At 37.5% G+C, this 23638-nt stretch overlaps 1 protein-coding gene across 2 annotated transcripts in view; it reads right to left on the bottom strand.

Annotated features, from left to right (window-relative positions):
- The window catches only part of CUL3 (cullin 3), a 54664-nt gene that overhangs the window by 18931 nt on the left and 12095 nt on the right, over positions 1–23638 (bottom strand). For both annotated transcript variants that reach the window (XM_053951649.1, XM_053951648.1), the window contains exons 2-6: positions 16437–16634; positions 9441–9554; positions 2591–2751; positions 1656–1770; positions 157–385 (exon numbers count right to left, since the gene is read on the bottom strand). In XM_053951649.1, the coding sequence (XP_053807624.1) occupies positions 157–385; positions 1656–1770; positions 2591–2751; positions 9441–9554; positions 16437–16634 (817 nt within the window). The remainder of the gene's footprint in view (positions 1–156; positions 386–1655; positions 1771–2590; positions 2752–9440; positions 9555–16436; positions 16635–23638) is intronic.

Raw genomic sequence — 23638 nt, 5'->3', positions numbered from 1 at the left:
CTAATAGTCACTGAATATTCTCAGATGTTTGTGAAACAGTTACTGAATGTTTCCACAATTACACAGAAACACAGATGTTAAGCTTGACTTAGCCCATGTTCAAAAACAATAAGCAGTATCAGAAGCATTTGTGTCTCACAAATGATGCAGTCTTACCTTCTGTCTTCCCATTCTTCAGCATATGAACTAGCCCAGAGTTCTCCATTTCCACTATAGTTTTCATATGCTTGGAAATAAGCTCCCTCTCAACAACTTTCACAATGGGTTCTTCTGTTGATTTATCCAGACAATGCATCACCCGCTCTATTTCTTCATTAATTCTAGCTTCTACTTTCTTTATATACACAGAAGCACTGTTTTCAGCTAAAAATTTCTGACTTTCCATCTGTAATTAAAACAAGTTAATACTTTAGACTCTTTTATAAAGGGTAAAAAGAAAAGATGTCAGATCAGCATTTATAAGCAAGTTCAAATCAAACAGCATGTTCAACACGTCCAAGATTCACATACACACTTAACACAAAATAAAGGTTTTATTATACTAAATGTGTTACATAAGGGGGTACATGCACTACAAATAATGTATTTTTTCATAGTAAAACAACTCAAGCCAACTTAGTTTCCAGTTACCAACTACGGTTTTAGCCACAGGTTCAAAGAAAACAAAAATGGGAAAAGTGAAGGATCAAAAATTCCTTCCAAATACCAACTTATGGTAGTTCTCCTTATTCTCATTAGTGACAATGCTGAGCACATTATTTCATGTTAAATTGTTTTTATTCATATGGTCAGCAGAGTCTTTGGAGAAAAGATCTCTTATTTTTCAGGCAAAGCTAAGTAATAGAAGATAAATGAAAGAAATAGTTTTTCTTAATTTTATATAAGCACCAATGAAAAATGAACACTGATATTTAAATGGCTGTGCAACATATGCTTCTGCTTTTCAAGGAAGTCAGGAGATCAGAGCATATGACAATTGATCCTGCATAAGAAATGGGAGACTCACAAATTACCTTATCTAGATACTTTTTAACATGATTTAAAAATTGATAGAAATTTCCAGCAATAGATGATCATGATTTCACTCAACAAGCACTTAACTGGCTTTCTTCCTCCAAGTATCTCACAAAAAAAACCCTCAGAAAATACTTGGAATGTATTATTTGGTGGTTGATCAACAACTAGAGCGCCACTGGGACATGATTAGTTCCTTGACTTGGTTTATTTTATTACAAAAAAAACCTCACAAATGTGGAAACTATGAAGGTATCAAAGTCTCCTCAAAGGCAGTTTGACAGGTTTCCAAGCCTGAAACAGTTTGAACCTTTCATGCTACTGGTATGTCAAAAAGACTGTGGGGGCAAAGCAGATGTAGACTAAGTTACATGAAATAACCTAAAGAAGGCACGAGATGAGCATAATGATTATTGTACATGTCATTAGCACCCATAGCTCAAAAATACTTTCAAATTAGGCTAATTCTGTAAAATCTTTGCTCTTTGCCCTGCAAAGCTAGTGACTATTTTTCTTATTTCATTTAATGGAGATGGACTTATCAGAAAGCAACAAGTATGTAAAGTACCACCAAAGCTGACAGTTCAGAGATCTGAGAGTTATAACAGCATTCCAAATATGGCATTAGAATATTGCTGTACCTGAAAAAATTCTGCAGACATCTCTAAAAATGGAGCCTCGAAGTCTTCTTCATAGACTGACCTTCCTTCAAGACCTAGAATCATTAACATCTGGCAAGCATTTCTTATTGCGCCTCTGCCAAAAAGTAAGTTGTTAACAACTTGAGAAATCTACGTGGTTGTAAGACAGAGTACACAGAAGAATAACAACTCACAAGACAATATTAACTTTAATAAAGTGTAGCAATTGAAAGTCCATTCTAATCTGTTTGGTACGTGACATTTTCAAGAACACTACACGAGCAAGGTCATTTGTTTTGTTCAAAACTAAAGAGCTGACAATGTTTCTTAAATATTTTAAATGCAATGACAGGGACAAATGGCTCAGGTTCTACTAGGTCATAAAATTATGAAGAATATATATCAATATATAAGAAATTAACCCAAAATAGTACTTCAAAGGAAACTGCACACATAGGTCAGAACTGCAACTTCAAAATAACTGCACATGTGGATGGTTGGCTGTTTAAAAAAAAAAAACAACCACCCAAAACCAAAAAAATACAAAAAAACAAACAAAAAAAAAAAAGAAAAAAAGAAAGAAAGAAAAAAACCCCAGCTGAACACAAAATAAATGCCACCAAAATTCAAATAAATCAGCAAATTAATGAAAACAAAAGAATTGCATCTAGAAAAAGATTCCACTTTCTGGCAGTAGGGGACAATACACAGCTGTAGCTGGGGAGTCTTTCTTTTCCTGAATTGCACATTGGGCAACCTTAGTCACAGAAATGCAGGCAGAGTAGCAAGGTAAATATTGAAAATTATATTAACAGAGAAATTTTAGTCACAATTGTGATCTTAAATAACAAATTATTTGTGTATGTTCTTGAGTCACTCTTTAAAAACTGACAGCTATTACTTACAACAAAAGACTCCACTCAGAAACATCTTACCTGTCTACAACTTCTCCTTTCCTCTCTCTTGCAATCATATCCAGCAGAGTTTGCCTCAGATGATCCCTGATGCAGCCATAACGTACAACTTGATCTCGAAAAATTATCAGGCCCAAGTTGTAGACATTCTCCACGTTGTTCTGTTGCACATACACTCGGTCCTACAACAAGGGCATGAATGGCAATAAAATTGTGAATTCACTGCATCAATGCTATTCAAAAATACAAGAGATCGATTGCTTCTCTCCAGTGGAAATATGACCAAATGTATCTCTTCTCTTAATAGAAAGAAATTCTGTATACTCTTCAAGATTCAAAATCAGTCCCATTTTCCAAAACTTCATTTACACTGGAAGTTCTATCTTAGGAGTATAAGCACAGCATTTATGACTAAAGCATGACAGAACAGATCTACAGCCTTCCCACTTTTTAGTCTGGGTGCAGAGGAGTCTCCAACTACTGACTAAATGCATAGCACTATTGAAAGAGGTTCTACTTACCTACTCAAACCCTTCCATCTCTTTTTGATCTTTAAGAAAAATGATTTAACTTCCCCCTCCCCTCCATGCATCTTCCTACCACTCCTTCTAGGCAAAAGATATTCAATATTCAGTGCAATTTCCTGAAATAGCATCATTATATAAAGAACAGCAAATATAGAACCAAAGCAAGAAGAGTTACAATCAAAATCTTTGTGGATTAGTACTGCAAAATTGTACACAAGACTTCTGTAGACATCCCTCCCTCCACCCTCCCCCAAATTCAGTTTCATTCCACTTGAGCAATATTTCAAAACCTTATTATGTTTCATTATAATCTCACCCATACACCAGAGAAAAAGAAGAGAGAAGAAAATACTTTTTACATGTATGTTTAAATTCTATCTCCATATATAATCTCTGTCTATGGGAAGGATCAAGCTCCTCAACTACCCATCTTTTATGCACCTACATTTAAAAACAAATGATGATCCTCAGATCAGCATTTTTAAGACTGCATAGCCCAGAATCCATCATATAGATTTGACTGAGAGTGCTAAGCAGACCCCAAGTCTCTTATTGCTACCCAAAGAAATGCTCCAAAAAGTTGTCTCTCCTTTCCTATTCCTCTCTCCCAACTTAACTTTGAAAAAAGGAATTTATTAATAAAGTGGACAGAAAATGCATGTATTTGATTAACAGCCACTACTGTGTCAGACCACTTAAAACAATATTAAGAACAGAAAAATGGAGTTTTTACAACTGCTTTCTGAGATGAACAACTATTATTTTTGTTAATTTCTGTCAGGGCATAATCCATTCCTCTAATATCATCGTTTGGGCAATTACTAAAAATACTGCTTTGCTACCATTTAAGCATCAGGACAACGACATTAGAAAAAGCTAGGAGTTTTGTACCCACTCACAAGTCTGACTATGATGAGGTTTTGTAAAAATGTATATAGCTATAACAAAACAATAATACTAAAAAACAATCAAATTATATAAAGAATGATGGTTAATTTATGAAATTGAGTAAAAATATTAGCTTCTCAACTGGTCCCATCACTATCTTAAGTGCTTTATCACACACAGAATTAAAGAGTAAAGCTACTCAAACACCTGGAAAATGAAACCATTAAAAGAACAAAAGTTATGCTTCAGACTATGGAAAAGATATTCCAAAAGTTTATGTAAATTCTGCAGTTTCAAAAAACAAGAAGGAACAGACAGCCCAGCATTTAGCACCTGTATTCACATGGCAAAATTATTCCTATACTAATTATATGCCAGATTGCCACGTGGTGACCAGAGGAAAGCAAAACACTGGGTTCAACAATTAATGTGTGATTTCCCACTCTCTGCCTTCAGACAGGCAGCCCTGAATTTAAATGAAAAAACAAGATGGGAACATGTCAGATATGCCTCCTCTGTGGCTCCTGAAGCAAGCTCAGCTGTCTCAAAGCACAACATTTACTAATTGCTCTCATGAAGTCAGTTCAGTGATGTGTGCTGGGCTAAATCTTTGGAATAGGTTACTTTTGCTTCTCTGCTTCTAGAAACAGGCTTGTTTATTTCACTTCCTTATTTACACACATCAAGAACAGAAGTAAATGTGATTCTCAAGTAAGACAAGCTTAAAATACATTTTCAAAGAGATGAAAGAACAAATTAAAATGTAGTGTCTAATACTGTAACTTGAAGAGAAAAGAACATAATTATTATTTCCAAAAAATATTCAGGTCTTTGAAGCACAGGCAGCCGGGTATCTAAAAGGATTAAAGCCATGGCCATGACTCATCTGCATAGCTTCTGTTGTGGCAGTGCTGAACACTGCCATTGTGAAAGAGTAACTCCTTTCAGTTTATCAGCAGCCTCTGTAGTAAGCCAGACCTCTAAACAATACCCAAACCAGAGCAGCAACATTAACATTTCTGATCCTGTTGATTTGCTCACCCTTGGTAACAGATCACATTTGCTGGAAGCTCTCCCAGTCTAAAAAAGAAAATCACAGAGAGCCCCATTTGGGAACAGGTTTGACTGATAAGGCTACACACTACTGAACAGAAATCACTTCCCATGGGGAGAAGCAGTGGGTGCTTAAAGGTAGGAGTAACTTTCAGGAGACAAGGATAGAATTTCAGACAGCAATTACTGATGAATTACAATCCTGCTTACACTCCAAAATAATTCTGAAGTCACCTACTGTCAGGTACCAGTAGCCACATTTTACCTATCTCTGCACAGATGCACTACCTGGATGATGCAGCAGCCTTCAGACACCCTTGTGTATACAGTAAGTGTCTTTGATCCTAGTTCTGGAAATAAAAACAACATTCCTCCCTATACCTTGTGTGTAAGCCATGGACAATGAGAGCCATTCGTCAAAACTCACACATCCAACCTGTCAGTGCTGGCCTAAAAAAAAGTCATCAGCTTTGTACACAGCACAGATGAGAAGGGAATGCTCTGCCCTCTGAGAAATCCACAGCTGTATTTGCAGGAGCAATTGTTCACCTCTGACAGTGTGTAACTGGCACTACCCATAGGCCTGTAATGCAGCCAGGGGTGTGACTGCTGCACTTGCGTACCTGAAATTGCATTAAATTTAGCAAGCACAAGTAATAGAGACACCACAGAATCCAGTTTAACCCAGTTTCCATTTGACATTCTAAGAATACACACATTCACACTGCTCGGAGAAAAGCCCAAACAACTCCACCTCCATTGCTCCCATTCCATAGAGCAGCTAAATAAAGCCCACTGTAGGTATGTTTACCTGCACTGCCATTGTGAGGCTGAATTTCAGATATGCCCAAATGTACTTCACTACTTCAATCTTAGTACCTGACCTGACTCAGCAAAGATGCTGCTTAGCACATGACTTGGCTGCTTCAGTGCCTCACTGCTTGTCACAGACAGTGCCAGAATTTACAGTGTATTACATCTACTCTGGCACCAATTACTGCTCCCTCAACGTGTAAAAAGGAAGAGAGCTCATGCTATATCAAACAAAATCCAGTGGAACTACATAAACTTGAAATTCAGTCAGGGAACCTGGAATGTCTCAAAATAATCAAGACAAACCTTGCACAATAAGTGCAAAAGGTTACAAAAACCACATACTACACCTGCAACAGAAATGAAAGCAACAGCCTTTTACCAGAGAGCAATCACAAGAGACTAGGTAATACACGTTTTAAAAAACATAACTATAAGGCAAACTTGAGAGTGTCTTGTGGAGGATGTTCTGCAGGAGCAATGAAATTCTTCCATAACCTCAAACAGCAAGTGTTCTAGCCATTAAGTATCATAATGTACAAACCCCACTGTACAAAACACATGCCTTCCTAAAAAAGATTTATTTGCATTGATTTTTATTTAAAAAATGGAAAAATTAAACAGAGGAAAGAAATTAAGGTGGGTTGCAAAGGTGTTTGTTTTGACTTAAATCATATGGCAGCCAATGGGTGAAACGAAGTTGGAAAACAAATATGGCATTAAAACAGATACAATTTAGTTGAAGATGTAAAATCACTAGGCTGAAGCAGGAATTCAAAAGAGTAAGACCAGAATTCAAGAGTGTATTAAATATTTTACTTTCACTGATGTCACAGTGTGGCCTGTTGGGCAATAGGCACATTTCCTGAAACTGATGTGTAATCGAGATGGCCTACAAAACAAGAGAAGGATTGGGTCATGCTTTACTTACAAACATAAGATAATTGCAGATACTTCTCCTGCTAGAACACAAGCATATTAATTTACAATGCCTGGTGACTCAGGCTGTACAGTGTTTGGTGCTTTTTTTAGATAAAATAATATAATGTCAGTTATATTAGATTTGCTTGAATAAAGGTGTATAAATTATTTCTGACAGAAGCATATCATTATAAACCTACATGTCAGTCAGACTCAACATCAGAAAGTAAGGACAAATCATTATTTTATAAAATTCTTGAAAATTGTTTCTTTGAAAAGCAGTCAGGTCTGATCTTTCACAGGTGCTTTATAATTCTGTGGTACTGGCAGCTTTCCCAAACTTTTTGAATGAGCACTTTTTCAAGACTGGGAAGTTTTTTACTCTTAGTCTTTTGTGAATGAAGAAAATTATGTCTGACTCAGGAGGACATCCCAGTGACAAAGGCAAAACTGAAAATCTTTCAAAGTAGTCCTGTTGTAAATCATTGATTATTCTTTAATTTGTAATCAAAACATGTATATTGACAATTTGTCTTATATCCCTCCAAGTCAAAGAAGGGAGACTGCCCATTGAATTAGACCTTCACACTAGATAGTTCTATGTAATAAAAATTAAAATTATAACTATAAACCCCATGTTACATTACAGAGGTTTAAAAAACAAACATCAGTGCCCCTAAGTTTATATAAGCATTTTGAAAGAAAATTTTGTTCTATTTTTACTACTATACTATAAATATATCTTATTGTGGATAGTTTTTTTCTGTTTCTGTGGTATAAGGTGGAAAAAAATCTGTGGGAGTCAAATAATTAGTCACAGGGCTCAACTGAACACCCACTTGAAATAATTAGGAACTGTCAAACAGCACACAGAAGGCTACGTAGTCCAGAAGATTCAAACGGATTTATTATTCTGTTCTCAATCTAAAAGACTGCCGATGAGGTTCAATTTACACTTGAAGGAATGCTGCACATTTCCTCCTCCTGGAACCTTGGTGGAAAAGAGAAGGCTGGCTGGATGTTTGAACAGCACTCTCAGGCTTCAAAACAAAGTCAAGGCATTGCTCTTCTGACTGCAAAAAATACTCAGGAAACAGCTCTCCTGCTCCCCCAGGACTGGTAACTAAAGCAGGCAACCCTTCCTCAAAGAGAAAAGATTTTGGCCTTTACTATACTGGTCAAGCCACTAAAACAAGGAAAGCTTATAAGCCAGTTTTCTCTGCAACTGTTTGAAAGATCAGAAATTTACTGATTTTAAGAGCAGCAGATAATATTGCTTTATCCATTACTTTGGACCATCCAGCACCTCCTGTGCTGAAATAATATATAATATTGGGCTAAAACACAACAGCTACTCCCCTAGAAAGCTCTGGATTCCATCTTCTAACCTTTCTGAAAATTCACCACTTCCTTTGGTAGATTAATCTAATCATTAAATATTCTTGAATGTGCCTATATGCAGCTAACAGCAATTGATTTGTATTTGTCCTTCTCCACAAACAGATTAGGGAGTCCAGGATCTCACAGCAAGGACAGTACATCTTCAAAACAATCTGTGCATCCTCCTTTTGGCACACAAATCATTCAGTGTCACTGATGGCATATTATCCAGCACTATTTTTTGATACGTGGTTTTTCCCTACTGAAATAAACCAACTCCTCCAACATGAAGGCCAGCAAATCCATTAAAAATCATTGTTTGTGATTGTGTAATTACTTCAAATTCTTTAACTTGTAGTAGCTTATTGACCAAAGAGGACTTCACAGCTAATGCAAACACAGTCAATGTCACAGCATGAGACTTTTAACAGCTACAAGACAAGATCTTAACTCCTGTTGTTTACCAAACGAGTACAATTCCAGTTCATCTGCTTTTTGGACCAAAGAAGTCCATTACTGTCTGTCCTTCACTGTCAAGTTTCAATTTTTATATTTAAGATCCTTTGGAGGGGAAAAAATTACACAAAAAACACAGCATCTCAACACTTCCTTTTGAAGACAAAACCTTTGACTACAAGTTAAGCATCTCTTGCATCCTAAAACATCCCCAATATTATGGGAATTTTAATACTGACCAACTACCTAAAGCATACCACAATCCAGACACAAAAATGTTAGGCCCTCTCTCTTAAAAAAAAAAATCTTTTCAGTTTGCTATAGGTGAGAAATGGCAAGCATACAACCAAAAATCACATTTTATGTACATTGCTTAATCTTCTACACAAGTTCTTCTTGAACAGCAAAGGATCCAACTACAATTTAACATTCAAGGACACACACTGTACCTAAACAAAGTTATCCTCTTTGAATCCTAAAGCTTAAAGAACAACCACACTGGAAGTTTCAGACGGCTTTACACTACAGTTCTTTCCACAGTAGGAAAACACCACTACCTGAACTAACACCTAAAATCTGCCAGAATGGGTCTGACTAGCTTATTTTTTAAGCACTGTAAAGTTCAACTATATTTTAGATCAATTTTTCAAGTGATAATGAGATAACCTAAAACATGAATCCAATTACAATTTGTCAAACACCTGTAGCAGTCTTGCATGCACACAAAAAACTGAAAACAAGGAGCAGAGAGTAGTCTTTGGAAGAAGACTGGTAAGCATGCTAAGAGGACAAATTACTATACTGTGAAATGTGTGAAATAGCAGAAAACCCACCATGTACATCAGAATGTCTCTAATCATCACCATTGCTGTTTGATGATCATTCCAGGCTTGGTTTAGTGTTTGTAGAAAGTTGTTATTCAAGGAGTTTAACACATCTTCTCGCACCTGAAGTGGAAAAAACAAAAGATATATTGACATAAACTCAAGTCAGTTTCTCCTGCAGCATTTAAACCTTAAACTTAGCTTCAGCACAAGAATTCTTGCTCCTCTATGGACCTGAATTTTGCAAACAGGTTCTTGCTTTTCCTGGGTGCTGACTATCCCTACCTCGTATTTCCCTTCTGTGGAAAAATAAGTAAGAAAAATTATGCTAGAAACAAGAGAAACAAAATAAACATGGGTTTTAAATTTCAAAGGAATTCCTGAAGTCTCAAATGTTAAAAATAGTCTTTGACAGCTCCTCAAAGCTTTCATTTCCTGTGTTATAGTGTTTCAATTGCTGGTAATTTTACTACCACAAGTAATTTCAGAACATTGGGTAGTAGCAGCAAATGGTACAAACAGAAACAAGTACAGGTGGAAAATTGGCCATGATGACATTTAGAGAGACAAGCTGAGATAGCATGAAGATACAGCAAACAACAGTTCTGAAAGGAAACCAATTGCTTGGTAAAGATCAGACTCTTACATTAATACCAACAACAAGATTTTATAGAAAAAGGAAAGTCATCTTTGTTTTTTATGAATGTATTTGCAATTTGCAAGTTAATCTGTCTCATCAACTTCAGATGTTAAGCCTCTTTGCCACTACTCTCCCTACTAATAAAAAAGCCCATCCAGTTTCATATTTTGATTTTTTCCAGTAAGCATATACTGCAGTGCTCAAACTTGAAACTAATGTCAAAGAGGAACCTGTGGGAATGTAAAAAAATTGTTCCTGAGTTAATGAAATGTGGGAATTGACTTTTTACATAACAGGAAAAATATATTCTGCCCTCTGTTGTAACCGAACAGAATGATCACATTCACTGATTTGGACTGATATTTGGCAAATAGTGCAAATTTCAGTACAGAGACTCAAAACACCTGAGTAAGGCCTCCCCTCATTGCTTTTGGAAAACATAATATGCAGTTATAAGCACTGCTTAACTGCATCATTCTTTCTGATCATGATCATCATTTACCCTTTGGTCTCCCAAATGTGTGCTCTGTTGTCACCCAGTCCAGGTAGTTTTTAGCCAAAACATAAATACACACTAAAAACTTCAGCAGACATACTTGTGAAGAATATGCACAATCTCCCAGAACAAGAGAAACAAACATGACATCGTTGCTTTCACTTCTTCGGTCAGTACACAAAAGCTTTATAAACATTATTTGGTAGTTCATCCACACTGATAAAATTTACCAAAGCATGATTAGATTATAAGCACAAATAACCAAGGGTAGTTACTGATCAATTTTATGATACCCTTTACTTTGACAATACAGAGGCAGTGTGCCCTTAGAATTGCTCACATCCCACATCCATCACACTAATCCTGCTGGGCCAGCCAGTGCCAAGTCACACAGAAGGGGGTGGATACCTGCCACCAGGTAACAGTGACAACTTCCTTCCAAGCAGACACTGGAACATTCTGCAATAGTGGCACCTCTGCTCCATATGGTGTGCCATGTGGATTTCAGGAAATAAGCTTGAAATTCAGAAATGAATGCTGTACAGAGCAACCTTCAGAGTTTCCCTCTGAAGCTTCGCAATCACATTCTTCTAGGTTTATTTGAAACTGCAGAAGAGGCTTGGAAAGTCATTCTTTCAGCTGCTACAAAGCCAACCAAACTACTGCCAAGCAAATTATCACTTCCAGCAACTTTATAGTTAACAAGTGTTCAACACATTTCTTGTATGGGCCATTAACTCAGCAATACTACAGGGAAACTGCTATAATGCACAAAACATCTTAGCCATGCAAAGGTGCAGAGTCACACCACTTTGGGAGAATAAATGATCTGAAGTAAAAAAAGTGCACACTCACACTCCTTGAACAAAGAGGAGACGCAGCTGCTACTCTGCCAAAGCCTTAGAAAATTTTAAATTGCAATTATTTTTACCAGCAGAATGTTACTTTAAATTAGCTGAGCTGGTGGTGATTTTTGTGACAGTATTTGCAATATAGAAGTAAATTGCAGGGAAAGCCAGTTTAAATAGGACTGTCCATATACAGATGTACTTGAAAATAAATTAGCAACTTTGTAATATATGCAAGGTCTTCTTATAGTTACAAGGATGAAATTTTGTGTATAACTTCAAGCCCAACTGAATTTTCTACTGGATACAGGTCTTCAGGAAATACAGAAACCTTCCCCCAATAAGAGTAGTTTGTTGGCATAAGCTTTCAATACCTTTAAATAACTCTTGATTAAGTGTACATAAAGAAGACTTATGGCCTACTATTTCTATCTTACAGGGCCTCGCCTGATGAAGCAGCACAAATAGTTCAATTATATAATTTCCACTACTGTAAGGACAGCCAGAACATCCTGAGGGGAGCAGCAGTACAGAACAGCACTTTCTGAACCAAGGCCTCAAGCTCTCAGAACTTTTATTATAGAGTTTCTTATAGAAAAATCCGAGTAGTCTAAAAGATAGTATTCTAAAATCTTAGGAGTCCCAAGTAGGTTAATGGATTGACTACCAGAAATGTCTGTTCATCCCTGCAGCTGCTATCCTACTGCTAAAAGGAAAAAACAAACACTGAAGAATACTGGGGATTCTGAACAGTTATGTACTTTCGAGCAATTCCCTCACATCCTTTTGCCCTCCATATAATAGCAGACTTGCTCAAGATCATTTGAAAACATCATTAAGAAAAAAAAAAGGCAGATAACACTGCATACATTGCCAGTCAGCCTCATTCTAATGCTCAGTAGGTAATTTGCCTCCTACACAACTTCGCGTGTCATTCCTCCCTATTTCATTGATGTTATGGAAATAATTTCAAACTCCCTGATGGAGATGACTCTCATCTCTCCCTTTTCTCTGCAACACTAAGATAGCAAATTTTAAAGCTTGCAAAGGACCCCAGACATAATTTTCTAAGTCCCAGAGTAGACACAATTCTTTCAGCCTATACCTGCACCAGCACCCCACTCCTGCACTGAGCAGCTCTGTGCCCTCCTGACCAAAGGTGCTCTCAGTGCCTGTACTGTTACTCTGAAATAGGTACTGGACAGACCCCTGAGGGGCACCACTTGTCACTGATGGCCACTGAGACTCTGAGCCATTGACCACAATCAATGGGTGTGACCACCCAACCAATTTCTTACCCATTTAACTCCACTCACTGATTCCATCTCTTTCCAATTTAGACACAAGAAGGTTATGGGGGACCATGTCAAAACCTTTACAGATGTCCAGAGAAATGACATCTGTAGCTCTTCCCTTGTTCATTGATGTGGTCACTCCTTCATAGAAGGCCACTGGCTTGGCCAGGCAAGACCCACCCTTGGTGAAACTGTGCTGGCTGTCCCAAATCACCTCCCTGCCATCTATGCACCTTAGTATAGCTCTTAGGAGAATCTCTTCCGTGATCCTCCCAGACACAGAGGTGAGGCTGACAAGTTGTAGTTCCCAGGATCCTCCTTTCTACACTTCTGAAAGATGGGTGCAATGTTTCCCCTTTCCCAGTCACCTGGAACTTCCCCTGACTGCCATGACTTCTCAAGTATCATGGAGAGTGGCTTGTCCACTACATCAGCCAATTCCTCTCAGGACTCTGGGATGCACCTTATTAGGCCCCACTGACTTATGCACGAAATGAACATTAAAAATATTATCCTTTAACTTTTTTTTTTTTGCTGTAAAGCAAATGACGTTGCTTATCATCAAATGGTTTAGAGAGCTGTAAACTAAGCTTTGTGTGTTTTAAAAACACTTAACATTTGTGTGAAGTAATAACAGACTAGGCTTGAGAAGTGTGAAGGAAGAGTGTCCACATCAAGCTACAAGACTGTCAGTGGGCAAGAAAGGGAGAAATTAGTGAAGTATCAGATACACAGGAATTAAATACTTGAATTAAGATGAAAGGTTTCAGTAGTTTCAAAATTCAACAGTACTTTTAAATAGCTCTACATGTACCACACTTAAATAATGATGTCAATACACAGGTAAAGACAAGTTTTAGCATGCTCTTACCCTGTAGTAAAAACAAGGCAGCTCAAGAGAGCCGACTCGTCTCAGTGATGCAGAGTACCTGACTTACTACAGCCTTTAACCCACAGCCAGAACAGGGTGATTCAGAACTGCAAATCATTGGGGTCTGCAAGTCTAAAACCAAGCATTCTTGATAATAACTTGCTTGCATGCACCTTGTATTGATCATATTTGCACCTTTTATTTTATTTACAATTAAGCTGTCAAGACAGTGCACTGCACTGTTTTCTTGTTGGGAAGTTAAATACTTTTCTCATTAGTGTTTGATTGCTAATTAAAATGCTGAATAAGCACAACTTTCATCTGGCAATTAAATTAGCATAAATCATAAATACAGCTCTTATCCATGCCTCACCAAAAATAAAGGCTTGTGCTTTCCAAGCTTTAAAACTATTTGTAAAAACAATTGAACATATACAAAACAACAACATATACAACTGCCTCTACCTAGTCTTTTCATCTATTCTTAATTAACCAGCACGACTAGAATATCACAAGAATGCAGTTTTTTCTAAAAAGATAACCTGGAGATGTGGGCAGCAAATGACAGTTATGGCTCAACGATTATTGCAATTTTAAATTTGGAGTAGGCTCCTCAGCAGTGCTCCCTGAACTGAGTATAGCTCTTCAGTAAAATCTATTCATCTGTGAACATTCCCATTTTTATTAAAGAATTTAATGAATAATATTTCAGTTGGCAAAATCCCCCTCTTATAAATTCTAGCATCCACCACTGAATCTCTTGGAAAGAGACAGCGAACATAAAAGATTTTGCTAAAATTTCTATGACAAAACGTGAGCTTAAACAAAACTTTTTTATTTATCTCAAAACAAGTTCCAATGGCACAAACAGAAGATGTCATTATAGCACTGATCCTATTCTGGATAAACAATGCACTATTTTTTCCATACTTCCATCTATATACTTCCTCAACTTAATGTGTCTAAGCAAACATTCAAAAGGGACAAGCAGTAGCTTTTAGGCACTATAAGTTTTTCTTATTTTTCAGACATTTTTGGCATAAGTCGTATTTTTTTAGTCTTTTCCTTGGATTATTTTACAGGCTGGCATCATCAGAATAATTTAGCCTTTTTATAGCAATTAACTACTAAAACTCAGTTAACCTTTTTATTTGAAAAAGCTTTGGTCATCTTTTTTTCACCTACACACATGGATATGATTTGATTAATCACATTATGGATCAGAATATTTGGTCATCACAGGAGATTTTTTTTTAAAGGACCAGATACAGGAATATTAAGTGTCAGAAAGGCACTTCTCTGTACTGCTATCTGTGCAGGCCTCTCAGCCTCTGCACTGAAAGTACAAACTCCCTTTGTCAGCCTGTCACAATCAGCACTTCAGAATAATTAATTCTGCAAATGCATAGTTTTTAATATGCAAAATAGCTGGGACCTAAGATAAGTGGCAGAATACCTAGGAACAAAGATAAAAAGACACCCATTAAATTAAACCAGGATAAGCTAAAGCCTAGGAATAATAAAAGTTTAGTGTCACGATTATTAAGTGCATAGACATATACAAGAACAAGGCAAAAAAGCCTCAGCCATTTGCCACTTTTTATATGAATAGTACAGATTATGAATGCACAGATAATGAAACAAGAAGTTTTTGAGAGTCACAGATGTGCTACAATTATAGAAAAGAACTGCAAATTATTTAACCACTTCATAGAAGATGTCTCCTCTGGTGCACACAGTAAAAAAGCCCCACATTCAAAGCAGTTTTAGACTGTACTTATCTGGACCACAGCTTTGAAATTAGGATCTTACAAAAGAAATAACACGTTTCTCTGCCACAGCAGTAACTCCAGTTGGAACACACAAAAGAAGTCGCCAAGCATCCTGCATTTTTAGCCATTAATCTCCTTTCCATTCTCTGTATTTCAGCCAGAAGTAATCATCCAAGACACATGCTGGTCTCTGACTTTCCTTTTCAGATCGTATAAAAACAGGACAAAAATCTTGATACTCCATCTAAACCCATGGCCAGAGTATGGGATGAAAGTGGACATGTACCTCTCTGCTATGGATGTTACCATGAGGAGTAAGGCAGGCACCTCCCATAGACTTAGAGTCCTATAGCCATGAAAAATTATCCGGAGTCCTAAAAAGTGACTTCTAACTTGTTCCACTTACATATTTATTAATCAATTCTAAACTTCGGTCAAAGGCTAAAGACTTCCACGGTTTAACACGAGACCTGAAGATGACAGATCTTCAGAAAGTTTCTGCATGTCATTTTGACTGACCTACATGGTTTTGCAAAGGCTGACATGGCAGAATGTGAGCTACTCAGGACTTCTGCTATTGCTGAGTTGCTGTTTTAGAACAGTGCCTACCACCTCTTTAAAGAGCATAATCCCAGCACAGCTGTCTCATTAACCTGGGAATTAGTTCATTAGGCTATAGAAAACAAGTTCTTACACTGGTATTTATTTGTTCCACAGATGAAAAAAACTGACTGGCAAACAAGACAAAATTTGGCCTACGAAAGTCAAAATGCCACCAAAAATGACACAGACCTTTAAAAAAATTAACAGCTCCTAACAGTTACTCTTCAAAAAAAAGTTGTTTCCTGTTACACTCTTTCAAGTGCTTCCTATGGTCTGCCTTCCATCAGTAATTTATAACAAACAATACCTGGGACATGAAATCATTTGAGCTTGATGTTAGGTCTGTGCTACCATTTTTGAGAGAAGCTACACAACTGCAACACAAGGTAACATAATAAAGTTAGATTTTCTGTCATTTAAATAACTGTTCAGAATTCTTTCATACAAGACACTTCTATTTTAATTCACAAATGGACAAACCTTGTTTATTAGATGCTCAGTGACCACTTCTCTTAGTCCAGTGTAGAGTTTTTCACCATGTTTATGCAACACCATTGTATAAGCATTTCTATACAGCTCCTCAAAACTGAGACCACTATTGTTCTTACGCTGAATCTCTTGGATTGCATTTTTCAGAAGATCCCAAATGCTGTTCACATATTTCTCATCCATAGTCATCTGTAAAAATAAAACATTACGTTATTGTTTTGAATAAAAAAAAATATAGATAATATGAGGTAATTGCTCTGCCCCATCTTGTTGACTCCATTATCACAAGATTTCTCAAACTTTATTAAAAGAAAAACAGTATTTATGAGACTAGTACAGATTTCAAGAATATTTATGAAAACTGTAGTTTGCAAAAGTTTAATGCTTTCTTTGTTTCAGAACTGCAAATGCCCAGAATCCAACCCCAGAGCCTTTGGAGGTGGAAAGGCAGGTAATTGTGGACAAAAGTCTCTTCCCCACTCTTCCTCCACAGGCTAACAGTGACAGATGGTTAACTCTCATTCTACATTAACACATTATTTGGCACCTCATAAAATGTGCTGTAATACGAATCTGCTTCACCAGATCCCAAATCAACCTGTACAACAAAAGATAATAATGTCTGACACGGATTTAGCAAACTTGGTCATCTGCTTGAGCTAGCTGAGGTACTAATGGCCAAAGAATTACACACCTACAACACTGTACCTACAATTTAAATAATTATAGGTACCACTGAAACCCCCCACAAATGCCCAACACCTCTCTTGCATTGAACATATTCCCTTTGCACAAATACAAATAAATACCTTTCTAAATGGCATGTACCAAGAAGCATCTGTTTGATCTGTTATTCAGATGCTGTAAACTTCAGTAAATACACAGAAAGAAAAAACAAAGATTCAGAGAAGGAAAAAACTCTTATAAAGAAATAGTCTCAATACAGCAGCAAACTTCTATCTAGTACTTAGTGTGAATAATTTCACACTTGTGCTTTACCAATGCAAAGGTGCTTCAACATATGATGTTTTATAGATAAAGCAGTTTCTGGGATTGCAAGTAAGTATAGCAAAAAAAAATATCAGATGCCAGTATTGCTTAAAGTCTGTGATTCAGCCAAGTTTTATCACCCAAATGAAATAAAAAACCCCAAGCACATTTAAACTGAACCAATTTTCAAAGCAATGTTTAAAGTTAAGTTTGGTTTAGTTTATACAAAACCAGAAACAGATTTAGCATTTTATAGCTAAAGAAAAGGGCTGAAGAGAGAAGGGAAAAAAAGCTGCTATTCCCAGAATTACTATGGGAAGTGAAAATATCCCAGAGTCTATCAATACTCTCAAAGTAGTCTTGAAAATAGGAACTGAAAGTATTAAAAGAGGAAAGAATAATGGTATGACATTATAGAGGAAAATTACGACCAGCCCTAATCCACCTCTCCTTCTCCCTCCAACAAAACCCACTAAGTGAATAGAAGAAAGATATGAAGACTAGATTTGATTGCATTTGTAATCAAATACAATTATTTAGCAGAATCTTTTTACTCCAAGTATATTTTTACATGTATTTTCAAAATATCATATCAAGTTTTCTAAGCATGATAAATAACAATACAGCTCACAATAAAGAGAAGCCATTCACTGCCTTGGAAAGGAATGGGCTGATGAATAAAATGAAAACAAGACATGCAATTTTCTATCCTGCGCATCTTTTGGAGTTTTGGTTAAATACAAATATTTTTATTATAAAAATAATCCTGTTGTTATTTTTTCCACTCCTCTGATACCAGATCCACTTGACTACTAAACTCTATGTACCCCAAACTTAAGATGTGCCATTATATATTTAAAAGTGAAAACAAAATAAAATCAGAAACACATTGAAAAAATTTTAGCTCCCTATCTCCTAAATGTAAAGCCTCAAAGTAACAGAGGAATGGTGGATGGAATGTCACAGGTCCCTCCACACTTCCTTATTCTGCTATGCACAGCACTGAAAGGTCAGTAATTTGGTTTTTAATTTGCATTTGCTACATTGGTGCTCCTTCAGGGAAGTTATTGTCTACAGTCTTCCTGAACCAGCAATTTCACAACTACTGATAATGAAGGCAACCATTTAGATTTGCAGACAGCAATCCAAGTAAAAGCTTTTCAGCTTTCCTTTCACAAACCCGAGGTTTTGTTTTCAAACAAAGCAGAGGCTCCCTCTGCTAATTAAAAACTCTCAGCCAACACAAGCTTTTTATCTCAACTGCAATTTAATTGCACTCTGTATTCTGAGCAAAGGTATGATCTGTATAAACCAGGCAAGTCACTGGGCACCAGTCTGCAGAGGTATTACAGTGCTCCTGTTTCTGGGTTGGTCACAGAGAACATCTGTGTACGTTACACACAGAGTTAAAGCAGCACATCCGGTAATTCAGATCCCTTCAGCAAAAAGCTAAAAGCAAACTGTTAATTCTTGTACTTTTAATCCAAATGCTATAAAAAGTAATGATTGCAATATTATTTGCTCCAAAGTCCCTGAATACAAATAAGAACACAGAGCTTTTTGCCACTTCAGAATTGACACACCATGAGCTACTCCCAACAGCACAAGAAAGGTCGATAGAAGGTAATTCTAAGGAGTACACATTTTCATGAGGTAAATATTTGAAAAAGTACTATAAAATTATCTTATTACCTTTTAGGATTAAGCATGAAAAACTCTGCTTTTCAATGCAGCTTCTTATTCTGTTTCTGACTGAGATTAACATCAGTGAGGTTTTATGGGAACAGATTTGCTCAAGTTCTAGAATATCACATTAGAAGAGCACTGTCTTCCAAAAAGATCTAGCATAGCTAACTTGTTTGCAGCAGTGTTTTCTAACAAAGCAGACTCCTAATACTTTAAATAATTCCATTCTATTTGGCAGTAAGTCACTGCAGTAAAGTTTGAGGAAAAATGTATTATTTCCTCCCTGCTGCTGAAAAGTTGATTAGCATTTGAGCAGAAGAGATCTTCCTGTATTCTCAAGGGTATGTAAGAATTTGCAATGTATTCTTGGATTATTTAACTCACAGGTTCATGTCTTTTCATCCCATTCCTTAAGTCAGGCTTGCAGGCAGATTTAAAATCCAAACAGAAAAACCAGTAAGTTCTTGATGGTACTAGAATACTGGCATTTTTCAGAATTCTCTACAAAAGCATCTCTGACAACACAACTGCAATCCAAATCCCCCAGTCTGACCCACCAATGAAGCTTTATGCAACACTCTAGATCCCTAGCAACAAAGTCTGTAAGTGACCCTCTTCCACAAACACAGGATCAGAGCCAAGATGTTTTTCCCAGATTTCTTCTAAAGGTTATATTTTAGAACTAAAATCCATAGTTAGCATACAGTTGCATTGCTTGTCTTTGTATTCTTGCAGATTTAAGCAGAATGCAGATTGCTGCTTCTGCTGGTCTTTGAAAAAACCCACACAGGTTTGGAAAGGCTTTCAGAAGTGAAATCCCAGTAATTTCAGTAGTGTCTACACCCAGATTCACCAAGATAGCAAGAAGCCAGTGTCCAAGCAGAGGAAACGTGTTAATGTACTCACACTTATCTGAACATTACCTTTCTTGGGGAATGGGAAAGCGACCAAGTCTGTTATTGGCAAGAGAGAGAGCTGTTTATAAGAAGCCGCCGGTTGGAAAACTTCCACACACTGCTGCCCAAATGCTAATGATTCAAAGATGCAACTCGAGCACAAACATCTGAACTCAGAGTGTAGCACAAGTACATCTTGAGGAAATTAGACTAAAATGTCAGTGTACATGAAAGTACAGTCATTTCACAAAAAAAAGACTACAAAGGACTCAAAAGGTCCTTTATTCCACAGTGCAGGATCAGATACACTCAAGCCCCTTCCTCTAACAATGTCTGTCTACCCTATTAAAATCATCAAGTCAAATAAACCATCACTGTCAGCAATCTATTGCTGTTATCACCTGTAAAGCAGGTAAAGCTGGTAACAGTCCTGAAGAGACTTCTTAGTCTCTTAGCTTCTCTCCCTCCTAGAAGCTTACAGGCACCACCTCTTCCAAGTAACCTACCAGAGCATTCAATCAGAACAAGCTAACAGCTCAAATCTCGTTGTTTTCTCATCAACGTGTAACTTCATACGAAATGTTATCAGCCCTCTTCTAGACATGTAGTTCAAAGAGAAGTGCAACATCCTTCCCTTGGGGGAAGGAACAACCCCATGCAATAATGCCTGCTGGGGAACATGACTGGAAAGCACACTGGGCAGAAAAGAACCCAAGGCTCTTGGTGGACATCAAGTTGATGACAAACCAATGGGCCCGCGAGGCAAGGAAGATTAATGGTATCCTAGGCTGCATATGGAAGAGTTGTCAGTAGGCCAAGGGCTCTCCTCAGCACTGGAAAGCCACATGTAGAGCTCAGTGCCCAGTTCTGGGTTCCCCAGTATAAGAGAGACACAAACACACTGGAGACAGTCCAGTGAAGGGTCACTAACAGCCCTCTGGAGCATCTCTCATAGGAAGGACAGAGACAGCCTCTAGAGCCAGCCTAGAGAAACCCTGCAGAGATCAAATCAGTATATGTAAAATCCAAAGGGAGGGTGTACTGAAGAGGGAACCAGCCTCTGCAGTGCTGCAAGTGACAAGAGCAGATACAGCAGGCACAAACACAGGAGATTCCTGTGATCATCATGAAAATTTTTTTCTTGTGTGGGTGACCAAGTGCTGGCATGGGTTGCCCAGAGAGGCTGCGAAGTTCTCCATCCTTAGAGACATTCAGAAGCCATCTGGATACAGTCCTGATCCAGCTCTAGGTGACCCTGAGCAGTGGGGCAGGACAAGACGACTTCCCAAGTGCCTTCCAACCTTAACCACTGGGTGATCTGGTGATACACATTACAGCTGTAGGCTGAGGAAGCTGGAAAACCAGGGCTCCCTGTGGACACGTGACCTTGTCAAACTGCCTGTACCAGTCTTCCAATGGAAATGCAGTGTACGGTAACAAAGGTGAGCAACAAAATACTTGTGGTCACCAGTGGAACCCGGTGTTTGCTCCCTAGCTTCTACCAATGACAGTCAAAAAACAACACTAGAGCTCCCAGATTCTGGAACTTCCAACATACCTGTTGCTGGAAATCCATATTACTTTGCAGAGAAATAAATGTTTTGGGGTATAATTTCCATTCTCTTTACTTTAACTTCTACAACAGTTTCCTCTGAACGCAACTTCATTCCATATTCATCATTTTTTTCCCTTGTCATCATTTTGCCCTTAACACTACACAGCTACACTAACTTAACACAGCTCACTCCTCTTATATAACCATGCTTGAAATGCTGTGAATTGCAAGGGAAAATTACAGAAGTAAACTGCTAGAAGCCTTCTTAAATCTTGATAGTTTATACTAGCTTTAAGTAGTTATTTAGTGTTCTTAACAAGAGGGGGTTAAGAAAGAAGCAAGGAAGAGGTAAATGGATGTCCTACAGTGTGTCAGCAGGAGGATCCCCAGAAGCCCACCAGCAGCAACAGGAGATAGACAAACCAGTACTCCCAAATTCAGTGATCAGACACAGCTTCTTATTCTTCACGCAGAAGAAATTTCTAGACAAGTTCTAGGAAGTTCACACAAAGATCTCAGACCAAAACTGTTAAATCTCAGAAGTTTTAATAGACTGTCAACACATTTGCAGGACATTTTTACTCTCAAAAATGTCACAAACACTACTACTCAGTTTTTCTACAGCATAGCTGGAGAGTGCTTACCACAATTCTACACATTAGCAGGTGAAACATGTCAGTCTGGAAGTGATTACTGCAGAACAAGACTTCTCAAAGTTTCCAAAAAAAACAACCACCTGCCTCATTCCTTCCCATGACATTCTTCACATGTCTAATACCACAGAGCACTGGGACAAGAACCAACTGGAATTACAGAATACAAGTGTTTATGCTCTCTACCTTGAAGCAAGTGAGAGGATACCAAGAATTAAAGTTAGTTAGCAGTGCTGGGAGTAACATTTGCACCTAATAATTGCCACCTATTCTCACTCCCCCATTTCCTATCCCTCCACAGAAAAAATGAGAAGAGTCCAACTGCTGTTATCTAAAACTGCCACCACAGGGGCACAGTCCTTGAGGCAAAGGAGACTATCACCAACACTGTTCCCTTCCACTGCAAGACAAGGCATTCATCAAGATGGTATTAAATTGTCTGTTACACAGTAACTCAGTATTCTGGGCCAGTATCCTTCATTCTGGATGCAGTTTGGCTGAGGTTATCCAGAAAAGGGCAAGAGCAGAACATTTCCTGCCTTAGAATCTAATAACTATTTGAATTTTTATAAACCCTTTGAATATCGTTAATTTAAAAGACAAGAATTTACAATGACAGAGATACATTGTCTAGCATTTGCTCCAAAAATATCTCTGAAAAATGGCATATTAAGATCTGGTACTACATTTTTTTTTCAACTATGGAGCAGATAAAATGTACTCCTATTAATGTCAAATGGGGAGTTCAATGTCAACACTTTTCTGAGTTCTTAAGTTTTCCTCACTATGTAACAATGAGTATATCTGGAAGAGGATGCATAGGCTACACACACTCTTCCACAAATAAAAACAATTTATCTCTGAACAACCAGAACTACCACAAAGTTCCACAACATTTCTCAACGGTGTTATCTGAACAGGTTGACTGTGACACACCAAAGGCATGACTGAAGGCCAAGAGAAGGAGAATGAAGAAAGGGGCACCCTGTCTCATTGCTCTTCTCCTGCATCTGGGCTATTAATCTTAGGATATCTGTCAAGAGTCACAGGGAAGTCATAGAAATATTCTATCAAAACTGTCCTAATAATAAGTAGGACACCTTTTGCTCCTAGGTGACTTTTAACAACAGTTGAAGATGACAATACAATATTATCCACGTCTCCTAAGGAGTGTCAGGAACTGCCTATTACAGTATTATACTCCCTCAGAGGGTGTGTGTGGCGGGGGGGAATCAATGCCTATAACTTGCTTATGACATCTGCCAGTTGTCATTTACAAGATTAAATACTGACACAATTTTTAATACCTATGTTTTGGTCTTCACTCTTCCCGTGGTATTCAAGTATTGTCACTGTTTGGGTGAGCAAACCCTACACTAAACTTCTGCAGATTACTCCTGCAAGGAATATTCA

Source organism: Vidua chalybeata, chromosome 10 (genome assembly GCF_026979565.1).
Source record: "Vidua chalybeata isolate OUT-0048 chromosome 10, bVidCha1 merged haplotype, whole genome shotgun sequence".
Classification (NCBI taxonomy): domain Eukaryota; kingdom Metazoa; phylum Chordata; class Aves; order Passeriformes; family Viduidae; genus Vidua; species Vidua chalybeata.
The sequence above is the reverse complement of the archived record's forward strand: the minus strand, read 5'-3'. Positions and strand labels throughout refer to the sequence as shown.